This window comes from Dermacentor albipictus, unplaced genomic scaffold (genome assembly GCF_038994185.2).
Source record: "Dermacentor albipictus isolate Rhodes 1998 colony unplaced genomic scaffold, USDA_Dalb.pri_finalv2 scaffold_12, whole genome shotgun sequence".
Classification (NCBI taxonomy): domain Eukaryota; kingdom Metazoa; phylum Arthropoda; class Arachnida; order Ixodida; family Ixodidae; genus Dermacentor; species Dermacentor albipictus.
This window is the reverse complement of record NW_027225566.1, coordinates 10,687,132-10,702,507: the sequence shown is the minus strand read 5'-3', so window position 1 is coordinate 10,702,507 and position 15,376 is coordinate 10,687,132. Positions and strand designations below refer to the sequence as shown.

The following is a 15,376-nucleotide window of genomic DNA, read 5'->3' as shown; positions in this document are numbered from 1 at the left end:
GAGGAAAATGAAAGTCCATGATCAAAAGTGCTGGTAGAAATAGAAAACGTAATAGGATGTTGGGCATGGCAAGCAAGATCTACCCAATTTGTATACAGATGTTACTGTCCGAGCAGTTGACCTGGAAAATGCAGGTGCGCTTCAGCAGCCAGGAGATAAGCCCAGGTCATAGTGGAAAGACACGGACCAAAGCACTATTCATCCCAAACAGGAAATAACCAGTGCCACTGCCTCTGGCTACATAACCAAGGGTTCGACGAAAGTTCGTCTGGTCAGGCATGGAAATTAAAAAAAACATGTCGTAAGAAATAACAGTCACACGACGAACGCCATTGCCGCGCATACACAGGAACATAGTCCAAAGATTGACTGGGACAATGCCACTGTTGTTGCCAAAGAACAGAATATATCATCCCGGCGGCTGCTAGAATCGCTAATCATTCAATCGACGCCGGCTATGATGAACCGGACACCAGGGACTATGCCTGAGATTTACGCATGTTTGTTACGTCACGCGCTGGCTGCATAAGTGACGACGATTTCCTGTCCAACTCTGTGAACAAGTGAAGAAGAAACCCGTATGCAGTTCCGAAACGTCGGATTATACATCAAACTTAGTCAGTGACCGTGAACCCCCCTTCACGCTTCTTGCTAGGGGAGAACAACACAAGCAGCCCCAAGAGTGTCCTAAATAGGTTCCGTTTTGCAGAGATCCTGGGAATCAACACCATAGAAGTGGACAATGCATAACACCAGCTAAGCAGTATGCAACATGACCCTTTTTATACAGGGAAGGATGTGCTACAAAGATGCTCATACTACTGTAATGCTAATGTGCATGCTTGTAGAAAACCTCTCTTTAAACATCAATCACTATTTCAATTTTTAAAAGCTGTACACAGCTTTCATACTATAGCCCCAGGAAATCCGTAGCACAGCCTCTTAACAGAGGTTTCTGCTGCGGTACCTGCATTGAAAGAAAGCATCTGCCTCCCAGCCTTTGGGCTCAAAGGCTTTAAGGAGGCATATCTGCTATTTCCACATTCATGCATTTTAGCCCCATTATGACCTGTCACTCGTCCTATACCCAGAGACCACTCCACGTATCACTGTCATAATTTTATACCTATATATCGTTTTATGCTTCTACGATAGCGACTAATTTTAGGCCACTTTACAGCCATGTTACACCTCATCATCGTAACTCACCAATCAGTGCTTAACACATCATTATCAGTCATGGCGCTCTTTGGCCACACCTGGCCCTTGCGTCACTAAACAACACACATCCATCCATCCATGCTTGTAGAAAATGATCGCAACAAAAAACTCACCTTTGCCTGGTGCTCAATGTTGAGGCTATCATCCTGAATCCCAATTACTTTATCTCACCTAGCTAACAGTTTGCCATATCTCAAAGAAATTTCAATAAGAATCTCGTCTCGCCTACGCGAAACGTCAGTCTGTTTAGCAGTGTTGATAGTGTTGAGTTCAAATCTGCGATAATCATGAATCCGAATGAACTTGCCCACATTTCAGGTATTCTGGAAAAAGTATTTGGCATCACTTCGTTGCTTCTATACGCACTGAGGCAATGACAGCTGTGAAACACATTTAGGTCGTACTGAAGATCTCCAAGGCCATGTAACGTATGTGCTGAAAGGAGCAATGACAACTTACAACGTTGACAGATGCCATCCAGATGAGCGTTGTTTGCCGCTCGGAAATCGCTGCTTTGACAATGGCAAAACATGATACAGAATAGCATGACGCAAAGTGAAAACAGAACAAAGAAGGTGCATTTTTCAGGTACATCGCATCAATTGCTCAAATACCCCCGCATTTGATAATTCATTTATACAATACGACGGCCTCGGCAAAGCCACGTTTGGAGGAACCAATCTCTGCTTTTAAACAACACAAAATTTCACTTTTTCACTCACTCACGAAGAACTGTCAGGTTTGAGGATTTAAGAGTTTCAAGAAATATTGAATTTATCATTCATATGTTTACAGTTTGTCTTATCAACTTCGTATTATCAAATGTATGCTTGAAAGCGCATATATTAGTGCTGGCTTACTAGCTAAACGCACATTCAACTGGCAGCTGGTGATAGAAATCTTCGAGCATTTGTCTATAAAGATGCTCTTGTACATTTCGCTGTATGCTCATGCGCTTTCAGTTCAACGCACTACGTGATATCTACCTGTCAGGTTGAGCAGGAGAGCGCCAAGGGACGAAACACCAAATTGCTCATTTGGCACTGTAAATACGTATGTCTCTACTATAGTGTGCCTGTATACACTTCGGCGACGGCAATGATGCCAGCACTTGCAACAGTCGGCTAATTTAAGTACCGTGTCACAGCGTTCGCTTTCCATGTGTACAATCTAACACGGTGACTTTCTTTTTTCATGCGGAAGCAGCATTCTGGATCTAAAAATATTGATATCGCGGGTGCAATAGAACGAAGGCGGTAGCGCACATGAGGTTAAAATTGTAGTCCGCAAAATACGGGCTATAAATAGCGGCTCAAACACGTTCCAGATGGGTGTCAATTTATGGCGTGTAGTGCACTTCAGTTTAGTTCAGTTTCAGGTTATTCGTCATTTAAAAAACAATAAGTAAACGACAAATAGTATGCAGACGAAGATCCCAAAGTCAATGACTGCAACGGGACCTTTGGTTCCAAAAAGAAAAAAAAAAGATGTGTACAAAACGTGGGTAAAGCAGCAAATATAAAAAAGTACAAGGAAAACAAATGAATGCGTGTAATGCAATATATTAGTAAGAGAAAACAAACAAAAATGTACATATTTAAAAAACCATAATTTTACAGAGAACATGTTACAGGACGTGAAACCATTTACAATAAGAAATAAAGCATCTTAACTCATGTTCGAATACATTGAAAGATGACGTTAGTTTAAGTGAATGGGGTAGGTCATTCCATATTTTTAAAACTGAAAACGCGGATGTCATTTTCCCATGGTTTGTGTTACATTTAGGTAATAAAATGTCGTAAATACGCGTAAACCTAGTGTGCTTGGTATTAGTAATTTGTAGTCCGCAAATTCGTAAGGAAACTGTTTGTTTAGTAATTTAAAAAAGAAAACACTTAGATGATACTTAAACAAGCCAGATACAGGTAGTATAAGGTTAGCCTGGACTAGCGGGAGAGCATTTGAGTAAAATGAACTGTTGGTGATTATGCGAATGGCCTGGTTCTGTATGGGTTGAATAGACGAGAGGTGGCAGTTATACGTATTTCCCCAGGAAGCAATACCATAGGTGATATGACTGTGAATGAACGCAAAGTATAAAGATAATAGTGCGTGTTCTAAAAAGAATGCACGTGATTTTTAGAGCACTTCTGCCGAAAGCTGTTTTCTGTTTAACAAACGCAATATGATTAGTAAATTTCAAGTGAGAATCTAATTTTATGCCAAGGAACCAAACACCGTCCACTTCAGGAATAAGGTGACTGTTGAGAGTTACTCGGGGGAAAAACGGCACGATCTTCTGCTTTGTTCTAAATAACATGAACTGAGTTTTGAGAGGGTTCAAAATTAAATGATTTAAATGACACCATTCAACAACTTTTGCTAGTTCATTGTTCAGTTTAAGGAGTAAGGTTGCTAAAGAGTTATCAGACATGGAAATAGCGGTATCATCTGCATATAAAATGGCATTAGAAAGGTCAAAAACATCGGCTAAGTCGTTAATGTAAACGCCAAACAAAAAAGCTCCCAGTATTGAGCCCTGAGGGACCCCTTGATTAACAATTTTCGACTCGGAATAAGCGCCCTCAACACAGACTATTTGCTCACGGTCATGTAAGTAATCTATACGAAAAGGTAAAGCTGGACCTATTTTACCTAAAGATTCTAGTTTGGCAAATAAGATGGTATGAGTCACAATGTCAAAAGCTTTAGTAAAATAAAAAAAATACTGAGCAAACAAATTTACCACTGTCAATAGAACACCTTATGTAATCGGTTAAGGCAATAAGAGCTAAGCTCGTCGAACTGCTAGGACGGAAAGTGAATTGACAGGATTTCAACAACTTAAACTGTGTTAGATACGTTTCAGAAATAATTTCTAGATAAGTTCTAGATAATAGAGGACAAAATAGAGGTTGTGCGATAATTAGACGCAAGAGATTTATCACCTTTTTAAAGACAGGAATGACTTTTGCCTGTCGCTCAAAGCATACTTTCAGCGAGGACTTCAGGTGGCGTGAAAAAGCATGCCTAATCATTCATAAATAACGCACAAACGAATTACGTACGCACAAGATGAGTTGAAAGTGTTCGCGAACAGCTACCTTACCTGTCTATGTGAATGGCAGGTGCAGCCTCTGAGCTTCTATGCGATTCCTATTCGATGTTATAGTGGGTACAAGAAAGAGTTATTACGCGGAAGGATAAGGAACACCTTGGGATAACCAGGAAAGCTTAGATGTACCATTGAAGCTCCCATGCTACGCTCACATCCAATTGACAGGAAGCCACCATGACACATTTTGACTACCGGAAACAGGTGGTGCTCAGAGCCCTAGAATGTTAGCGTTACTCTAAAGAATGTTGAAACAGTATTTCGTTTAAAATATATACTTATCCTTATCTTAATTTCCAGTTTTCGTTTTTTCGCCGGTCCAGAGAATCGCCAACAAAAAGCAGAATTTACAAATGGTTCATTATCACGAACGGCAGTGAAAACCGAAACCGGAGCCAGGGCGATGCGCTCGTAGCGCGTACAGTTTTATTAAACTCGATGTTAGTGCGCCGAAGCGAGAACATATGTGTACAAGGGCGATGAGTACTACATTCATAAGAACAATATCTCGACATCGGACAAAGCTGCACAACATAAGCTTGCAGCTGTAGTCTTCAGACATATTTTACAAATGCTTTGCTTCGGTTCTTTTCGGATTTACTCTCCGACAATATTAGGCTATGCCACTACGCACATGCCCACATTTCGTCACAATTTCTTTAATGCGGCCGTTAGTTTATCGAGTACACCGACAAAGCATGCGTGGAATCACTTGTAACGCTTTCGAGCCACTGTCTCGGCCATCCCCCAGCCCTCCCTTTTTTTTTTCTATACCGCCGCTAATTAATGCACCTATGTGTTAACCTCCGCATACAATTCACTCGAGGTGTGTCCCTTATTCACTCCGAACTAAATGTCGGTGCCGTAAACGTACGTACATACAGTCCTATACACCGCGGCTGGTCACGTAGCAATCCTGTGTTTCTCTAGTAACACCCGTTCAATAAGTATGTAGAAACCAACAATCGGTTTGCTTTGGCGCAGTTAGAAGACGATCATGTTCAACGCGATCGCCGTCACACACACACACAATTCAATTAGGCAAAATGCGATGTTCCACCTTGCATCGCTTCGTTCGTGGTCGTGCTGTTTGTGGGAACAAACGCGTTACACACGCAACTCGATTGCTCTTTGCGCACACCAAATGCCAAAACGCGATTTTCCACCTTTGTTCGCGGTAGTTCTATTTGCGCATACACATTCATCCCACACGCAACTCTCTTGCTCTGCACACAGCAAGCGCGTCACACAAACACAACTTCGATTGCCGTAAAAGGCGCTGTTCCACCTTGTACCACTTCCTTCGTGGTCCTGCTGCTCCGGTGAGTTGGCCTTAACAATAACACCCTGCGCAATGGTATATTTCTATGGGCCCCGCGCATTGGGACTAGAGCATTGAGGAGCTAGGCGTGTTTTTTACACGACACCTAGGGACCTCGGCTCCCCTAGGGCGAAAAATTACCCAGATATATAGTTCCCGTTGGTGCCACGGGGGCGGCGCAGCAGTCGACCGGCTGCACAGGCGAGCGAATGTAAATGCGCGACACGTACGTACAGTGTCGATCACACTTGTTTAGAGTGGCCCGAAGGCTGCTCCGCACTGCGCCTGCGACGCCTAGCGACAAGCACCGGGTTCGAGATGTGTTGGCCGATAGCGCCACGCGCGTGGACGCTGCGGCATTCGCGGGCAGCCAAGATACAGGCCGCAGCATTCTAGCCGTGTCACGCTCGCAGCTCAGCTGGCAGTGCTCGTCCAGTGATAAAAAGCCGGTGCTCGCGACCCGCAAATCACGCAGGCCTGTATCTTGGCCGCCCGCGAATGCCGCAGCGTCCACGCGCCTGGCGCTATCGGCCAACACATCTCGAACCCGGTGCTTGTCGCTAGGCGTCGCAGGCGTAGTGCGGAGCAGCTTTCGGGCCACTCTAGACAAGTGTGATCGACACTGTACGTGCGTGATGGCTACGAACACAAGTCCCACGTCGGCGGACAACGGTACTCAACAGCGACCACAATTAACGGTGAACAACGAGAACCATTTCCCCGCCATCGACATGGAAGCAGACACAAACGTACAGGTGCGTCTCCCGCCATTTTGGCCGAAAAATCCGGCAGTATTGTTTACTCAAGGGGAAGCGTTCTTCGATTTGCGCTGCATCACTGCCCATCGCGCTAAATACCTGTACGTCGTTTCTACACTTCCATATGAAGTTGCGGACGAATTCGATGACGTTCTGAGCTTTCCACACGCAATCCAACCATTTCAAGATCATTGTTCTGAAGGGCAAAACGGTTTCGGAATGCAGCCGTTTGCAGCAACTTCTCACAGGGAAGAGCTGAGAGGCCGACGAACATCTCAGCTGTTGCACTGAATGCGCCAGCTACTCGGCGGCAGTATGCAAGATTCCGAGATGCTCTACTTCGCAAGTTATTTGTGCAGTGTCTGCCACAAACCGTTCTTCCGGTCCTGGCTGCTGCAGGCGACAAGCCGTTTTAGAAGCTAGCCGAGCTCGGGGATCGCGTTGCAGAATACTCCCGCGCTGACAACACGGTTGCAGCAGCGACCGCCATTGCACCGGATACCCAAGTGCGGCACTCTCGCCTCAAAAGCCACGAACAAAAATAGAGCAGCTCGCTGCCGCCCACGCCGCGATGCGGACTTCTACCCATGGTCGCTCTCACGGCAGCGCACGGTCGCGTTCTCGTTCCTGCAATAGAAGCACCTGTGACGGCTACTGCTGGTATCATATCCGTTTCGGCGCCAGCGCTAAGAAGTGTCGGGAGCCTTGTCGCTGGCAGGAAAACAGGAACGCGCGTCGCTAATGGCGGCGAGTAACTCACTTGACCTCGCAGCGAAACGCAGCCACCTGCTATATGTATCAGACAGAATGACCGGACGCAGTTTGCTGGTCAAAACTGGCGCTGAAATAAGCGTTATCTCTGCCTCACGTCACGACCGACAACGTGCTTACACTGCTGTGTCATTAGAAGGTGTGCATAATTACACAATCGCCAGATTTGGACAGCGTTCGCTCACCATCGACTTAGGACAGCGCCGTACATTTCAATGGACATTCATCGTCACTGATGTGGGTTTTGCTATACTTGCAGCGGACTTTCTTAACAACTTAGGCCTGAACGTGGATGTCCACCCACGGCACGTTGTGTACGACCGGTTTGCCTGTGCAGGGAATGCTCGCACCTTTGTCGACCCCGTTGCAAACGGCTCCGAGCTTACAAGCATGCTCTTGTGGTTCAATTTTTTCTGATTTTCCAGAATTTACAAGGCCCAACAGCTTAAACCTACCGGTGCGACACACAGTCACACACCACATTTTCCCAACCGGACCTAGAGTGTTCAACAAACCACGACGCCTCGCGGGTGACCGCCTTGCCATGGCAAGCTGGGAATTTGATCATATGCTGCAACTTGGCATCATTCGCCCATCGTCAAGCCATTGGTCATCCGCCCTGCACATGGGTCCGAAGCGTGACCCAGGTGATTGGCACCCCTGTCTTCACTATCGTGCACTGAACGCGCGCACTCTCCCTCATCGGTGTCCACTTCCCCAGTTACGGCTTCGCCTCCACACTAGCTGGTACGACCTTATTCAGCAAGATCGGCTTGGTCAAAGCTTACGACCACATTCCTGTTGAGCCATCGGACATACCAAAGACTGCCATTGCGACACCTTTTGGCCTCTTTGAGCACGCCCGCATGCCTTTCGGTTGAGGAACGCCGCCCAAAAGTTCCAAAATTGCAGCAGGGAGGTGACCCGCGGCCTACACTTCGTCGTCGGCTACCTCGATGACTTACTTGTGGCTAGCTCTTCACCTGAACAGCATGCCATCATCTGCGATTGCGTTGTACGCGACTCCAGGACAACGACTTGATCATTAACACAGCAAAGTGAGTTTTTTGACGTCAACAATATTGAATTTCTGGGCCACCTCGTCACACCTGAAGGAGTCAAGCCCCTGGACGGCAAAGTTCAAGCGCTGAACGATTTTCCTCATACAACTTCACTTTGAAAGCTGCGCGAGTTCCTAGGACTGCTGAACTTTAACCGTCGCTTTATACCTAAAGTGGCACGTATTGTAATACCACTGACCGACATGCTCAACCCAACTAAAGCCCCGTCAGCCCCTCAGTTGTTCGCCTCGATGTCAGTGAGGGAAACTTGAAGATGTTATGGATGTCGCGAAATCATGTTACAGTAGGCAAGCCATTGACGCTCATTGCCAAAGGGTTCACTGTTTATTAGGATAGAGTAGGCAAGTGATACAACGGAAAGTATTGGAAATTGTGGAAACGAGCAATGCCTTGGTCATCTCTGATTCTTCCGCATCTACCCCGCCGTCCATAGTCCCCGAACAAGACTTCAACGTAAATCCGTCTCCCCATGAGTAAGCAACAACAGCTAAGAAGTCTTCTCCGACAATGCAAGCACTGCTTTTCGAGGTCATCGAGGATTCGACAAACACCAGTTGCAAAGCATCGCATAATAACCAAAGAATGCGCTCGACCACTCCGCCAGATCCCTTGCCGAGTTTCGACGCTTGAACGTGAACCTATTAGGCAACAAGTCGACGAAATGCTCCATGACGAAATCATCCAGCCATCGAAAAGCCCGTGGGCATCTCCTGTTGTCCTGGCGAAGGAAAAGGACGGAACCCTACGTTTCCGCGTCGATTATTGTCGACTGAACAAGATCACGAAGAAAGACGTATACTGCCTTTTACGGATAGACGTCGCATTCGATCGGCTCTGCAACGCTAAATACTCCATACTCCTCGTCGATGGACCTCACGTCTGGCTACTGTCAAATAGAACACCACGAGAGAGATCGCGAAACGACCGCCTTCATCACGCCAGACAGCCTCTACGAGTTCAAGGTCTTGCCATTTGGGCTGTGCTCGGCGCCTGAAACCTTTCAGCGCGTCATGGACACGGTGTTAGCAGAGTTGAAGTGGCAGACGTGTCTTGTTTGCTTGGATGACGTCATTGTCTTCACCTGAAATTTCGACAATCACCTTAGGCGGATTGCGACAGTACTAGAGGCCATCCAATCACCAGGGCTCACTCCGAAGCTGGAAAAGTGGCGCTTCGCTTACGATAAGCTTCTGTACCTTGGCCATGTGATCAGCAAATCCGGAGTACGCCCAGACCCGCAGAAAACAGCTGCCATCGCAAAGTTCTCGTAGCCCATCGCCACGAAGGCAGTGCGTAGATTGCTTGGCCTGCGTGCCCACTACAGGCGCTTTGTAAATAACTTTTCACGCATCGCTGAGCCGCTAACGCATCTAAACAAATCTAATCTCGAGTTCAAGCGCCAAACGGCACAGGCCGATGTATTTCAAGAAATAAAACGACGCATAAAGTCGTCGCCGGTACTTGCACATTTCGACGAAGACACCGATACCGAAATCCACTTTGACGCCAGTAGCCTAGGCCTCTGTGCCATCCTAAGCAAGAAAAAAGACGGACATGAACTGGTTATATGTTATGCAAGCCTGTCCCTGTCAAAAGCGGAAGGCAATTATTCTATGACTGAAAAGGAATGCGACGTCATCATTTGGGCTACAGGAAAATTCCGCCCTTACCTATATTGCAGGACATTCCAAGTCGTCAGCGACCATCATGCGTTGTGTTGGCTAGCGAATATAAAGGATCCTTCAGGACGACTGGCACGGTGGAGCGTTAGAATACAAGAATACGACAACACTGCAACCTACAAGTCCGGACGAAAATACTGCGATGCCAATTGCCTATCACGCGCCCCCATTGACCCGCCGCCTCAAGATGACGAGAATGACGACGCCTTTCTAGGAATGATAACCGCGGATGATTTCACTGAATAGCAATGGGCAGACCCGGAGCTAAAAGGCCTCGTCGAATATTCGGAAAGGCACACCGACGTTGCCCAAGGGCATTTAGGCGCGGAATATCTTCCTTCACGCTTCAAAACAATCTACTTGTGAAGAAGAACTTCTCACCAGTCTGCGCCAACTACCTTCTTGTTGTTCCGTCGGCGCTGCGTCCAGAAGTACTGGGCGCCCTACATGACGACCCAACCGCTGCGCACCTCAGATTCTCGGGAACGCTGTCGAGGATACGGGAAAGGTATTACTGGCCGCGTCTGACTGCCAACGCCACCCGTTACGTAAAGACATGCCGAGACTGTCACCGACGCAAGACACCACCGACAAGGCCATCAGGATTCCTACAGCTGCTCAAACCTCCTTGCCAATCATTTCAGCAGATTGGGATGCATTTATCGAGATCGTTTTCGGCGTCAATACCCGAAAATGTGTGGATCGTCATGGCGACGGACTATCTCACCCGCTTCACTGAAACTAAAGATTTAACGAAAGGCAGCGCAGCCGAATTGGCAAAATTTTTCGTCGAGAACTTTCGGCTGCGACATGGTGCCCCAGAAGTCCTCACCACCGACAGAGGAACAGCCTTTACAGCAGAGCTCATCCGAGCCATTCTGCAATACAGTCCTACAAGCTACACGTGGACAACTGCCTTCCACACGCAGATGAATGGTCTCACAGCGTGCCTGAACAAGACCCTCACCGACTTGCTGGCAATGTACGTCGACGTCGAGCGCAAGACGTGGGGCGCGGTTCTGCCGTACGGATCTTTGGTTACAACACGGCGGTACAATGCCGCACAAATCCCACCGTTTAAGCTGGTGTGCGGCAGGAACACGACGACGACGCTCGACGCCATGCTACCGCACGTCACTAACGAAGACAATGTTGACGTTTATAGCCATCTCCAGCGCCCCGAAGAAGCCCGACAGCTCGGCCGCCTATGGATCAAGAACCAACAGCATACCGACAGCCGACACTACAACCAACGACGGCGCTTCGTCGAGTAGCAGCCCGGCGACGGTGTTTGGGTTTGGACCGCGATACGCCGGCGAGGACTGAGTGAGAAACTATTGCGACGCTATTTTGGACCCTACAAGGTCATTCGACTGATTGGCGCGCTGGACTATGAGGTCGTGCCAGACGGCATTTCGCATTTGCAGTGGTACCGCACTTGATCTAAATTGGTCCACGTGGTGCGGCCTAAACCGTTTCAGAGACGCTGACGAAATTCCTTATTTTGTTGTCCTTTTTGCTACGGGTGTTTTTCTTTATTACTTCCGTTTGCAGCATCGGGTCGATGCTTTCTAACAGTGGTCATTGTCACGTGCATTTATTTGTCTTTATTGCGCGACACGTTTCGCCGCCTAACAAATGTTATCGCGCAGCGCAGTACGTGCCTGCATGTACCTGAAGTTTCTGGAGTGTTATCGATGTTTCCATTCGCTGTCTGTGACCGAAGCTTGTGTAATCTGATTACATGTGTGCATGACGCGAATAATGCAGAGCTTTGTGGAAGGTACCACCGGTTACTCTGGAACATTCGGCGACTGATGTATAAAAGCCGACGCGCTCGACCCACTGATCAGATTTTCGCCGATGGCCGAGTGTTTACCGCTATAGTTCCGTGAGTGTAGCCTGCTTTTGAGGGCCCAGGTTCACCCAATAAAAGTTTCGTCTTGCATGGTATTGCTACTGTGTTCTTCATACGTCACTACCACGTGAATATATGTACCGGACAAGATAAAAACCTTACCTTCTCGAGGAGCAACGGCTAAGTGTTCTGACTAGGTAGGAACTACACGACAAACTATGGGCTATCCAGCGGGCCCGGGCAGAGATGGAAAGGCTATGCCGCACCGCACATAATGCCCGGGTGGCCTAAGCCAGGGCTGGCAGCCTTGCAGGTCCTTTTCTCATTAAAGTTTTTTCAGTCCATCCGTCCCTAGTTTCAAAAAATTACCTTCCTAAACGCCATGTGCACATTTAGAGGCATGACTTTTGGTGATACATTGTCAATTTAATCTCTCCACCATGGTTGCTAAAAAGTCTCAAAAGGCAAAATGATACTCGCTGATAAATGCTTCATTTCAAAAAACATTTGCCCTTTTTACACACAATGTTTGTTCAAGGTCATATTCAGTGTGTGTGAAAAGCACAATTAAGCCTCTAATTCCCTACCTGTAATGATCCTTTGTGCAAGCTTGCTGTGAAACAATATTACATGAAGGTACACTGACTCTATACAACTGCAGAAGATTACTCTCCTCATTCAGGCAGCAGTCACGTGTCTTTCCATTCATAATAAGTGAGTCAGAGTGGCTGTGCTCACAATATTAAAATTATATATTTTCTGATCATCAATTGCTGTTAAGAATACTGCGTCCTTGACAGCGTTGGCAAAATTGATGCAGCAAAGGCTGTCAAATTTGCGCGTAAAAGCATTTGTCGCATCCGAGCGAACTTTTCGTGGTAGGAAAACGGTAGGTGAGCCTGGCACAAGAGATGCGGGCAGATACATTTGCTTCATGTTGTTTTGGGCTTTGTTATCTGCCATGGCATTGAAAAGGCCAGAGTTGTGTCCCTGTACTTAGTGTAAGCAAACATTAAAAGTGAGTAGTTCTGAAGCCTGTGTATTTTCTGACAAAGCAATGTCACTTTACTGTCCTGCTTCAGCTGTTAAATGGCACTGAAGGAATTGGTGTGTGTCTGTTTTTGGGCGATGTTTGATAAAAATGAGGCTGCCTCATTGATGTCATGAATGACTTTACCGTGTGCCAGCCCTATTCTGCAGACTCCTGTCATGTATGGTATGAAGCTCAGGTAGAGTTGCAGACATCCATTGTATAGTCTTTTTTTGTTATCAAGAGGCAAGTACTTAAGACTGACTTATAGTATGCTTCCATCTCCTGTAATAGCAGCATCTCTACAATATACATTGGTCGAAAGGAACATCAGAGTACAGCCATATCATGACCTTAAGTCTGTCTTTGCACCCAAGCAATCAGAAGTAACTGCAATATGCAAGCTCTTTATTTCACATGCTCAGTCATGTTAGATTAGCAATGATGCCATGGTGTTTGCCTGAGCATCTGCTTGAGTGAACAGACGGAGTGCAGCTATTCCCCTCATCACGCTCTGAATAATGATGTCAATCTGGTCCCTCTACTTCAATAAGTGCCAGTAAAACTGAGCCTGATAAATAATATGCGGCTGGAGTACAGACCAAACAACATTACCAGCTCCTTCTGTACATGCTCCTCCACATTTAGAAGCAATCCTTCATATCAAGTGCAAGATTGATATTGGTGTCTTTTTTATTTTGGCTGGCCAATTTGATCTTGTTTAGGATTGACGAACATCGAGACCAAGTATCTGTACTTCTATTTCTTGCAGCCAGAACCAGTGCCGTAGCCAGGAATATTTTGGTGTGTGTGCGTGGCGTGTGTGTTGGGGGGGGGGGAGAGGAGGGCAGTGGGCAGGTGAGCGCATTGTCTGCACATCGTCTTATGGCAGGTAAACAGAAATTTTTGGTTCGGGCAAGGGGTTATGTTCCCGGTATCGAACATGATGCAAGGCAATGCTGGTCTATACTGGTGTGGTTGGAAGGGCCTCTCTAAAACTAATTGCCAAGAATTGTTAGAAAGCTATGTTGTGGCTCTTTTTCCTTGCATTAAGGTGTGTATAGTCCAAAATGAGTGATGCACGACTGATGGATATCACTACGTCTATTGCTCCCTGCAAACGTGAGCCACCATTCAGGAACACAGCAGTACTGGGCGGTATTGCTAGTAAATTGTCATAATTCGCAAGGCATTATTATGCATACGCTGGAGTAAAACGTCCTTTTTGAATAAAGTGGCTGTGACATATGAGTAGGCTTTGTTTTTTGTGGCTATTATCTGGCTTTCGTGCACCCCCTGCATGGGCTGTACTATTCTTGCATCTCTCTGACAATAAACATTTGCTTGTGAGTACTTCTTGCTACCTTCATTATTGATTTTTTTCTTGGTACTCAGATCCCCGTCTTTGCAATGTGGCCTCCGGCTGTTTAAGTTCTTAGGAATGGAGACTCGTACGATGTTAACATATCTGAAAAGAAGAGTACACGCACTGAATACTAGAATAATAGAAAGCCACTGTTGTAAAAGTAATGGTCAATCTCGGAATGGGTCAGCTGAATTGGCCACAATGAATAATTTACTCAAGCTATAGACGCTGCTTTCTGAATAAATTTTCCAGGACAAATACAACTATACGTGTGTCATGTTTTACAAGAATTTACAATTACCTGAAATATATTTGCATTGAGAATTTGCCCCAGGCGCCACAAGCACACTAAATGCAGAAGTTTGAAAGCAATACAGTGACAGCCACACACCTCTACAACGTGGAATAAGAAAATCCCAGATGGTAGCACACTGCTCACCGAGTTAAAGGAAAACACATGTTGTCATTTATTGAAATAGCTCTTTATTTTGGAAAGTTAAACTTAGAACAAGTTACTGCAGAGTGCAGTAATGTTTGCGTCGGTTTCCATATTACATGTACCTCTGCGGCAATAAAATGTTGCTCATACGCAATTATTCATGCATGCCCTCCAACAAAGAGTGCATTTTCTGGACAGGAACTGAGTGAACCAAATGACATGTGGCTCATTTCTAGGCGCAGGTAAACATGAAGGCTGATAGCATCAAGGACAAATAGTATTAGTATCAATTTTATTTCTCTTAGTGGTTTGGGTGGTCGGTGCGGCCCTCAGTCTAGAGCTCCACTAGCTGTGTGATTCGCTGGGATTCGCCGACTAGAGCTCGCTGGCTCTCTACATATTCCCTAGCAAGCGAAACATCCCACTTCCTGTTACTTGGCACTTGCGCCGTAAAGGATCAATTGGAATTTGGAGGCTGTAGTTTACACGTTGATGTTACGTGGGCAAACGGTCGCTCTTCCTCGCACCAAGACCACGTACCATCATAGAATGCAGGGTGTGTCTTACTGAGTATTTATAGGTGTAGATATGTTTTAGCCTGCACACAGTGCCAATCCCTAGCCTGTTCGCCCACAAACTAGGAGTGCGGGTGGCTGTATTTTTGTCGCTCTTTTTCTTGGTTTTGAAGGTTTCGTGTGGGTCAAGGGGGTTCCTTGAAAGGACCGACTAG

The 15,376-nt window shown here is 46.4% G+C and overlaps 1 protein-coding gene across 1 annotated transcript; it reads left to right on the top strand.

Annotated features, from left to right (window-relative positions):
- Positions 1-10,660: 10,660 nt before the first annotated feature.
- On the top strand, positions 10,661-11,227 carry LOC139051556 (uncharacterized). The gene has a single exon (XM_070528523.1). It carries the CDS (start codon positions 10,661-10,663, stop codon positions 11,225-11,227), a length of 567 nt encoding a protein of 188 aa, XP_070384624.1.
- Positions 11,228-15,376: the final 4,149 nt, after the last annotated feature.

Bases quoted from the DNA above. Each gene is read 5' to 3' on its own strand.
- LOC139051556 (XM_070528523.1), top strand. From the start codon at position 10,661: ATGGCGACGGACTATCTCACCCGCTTCACTGAAACTAAAGATTTAACG.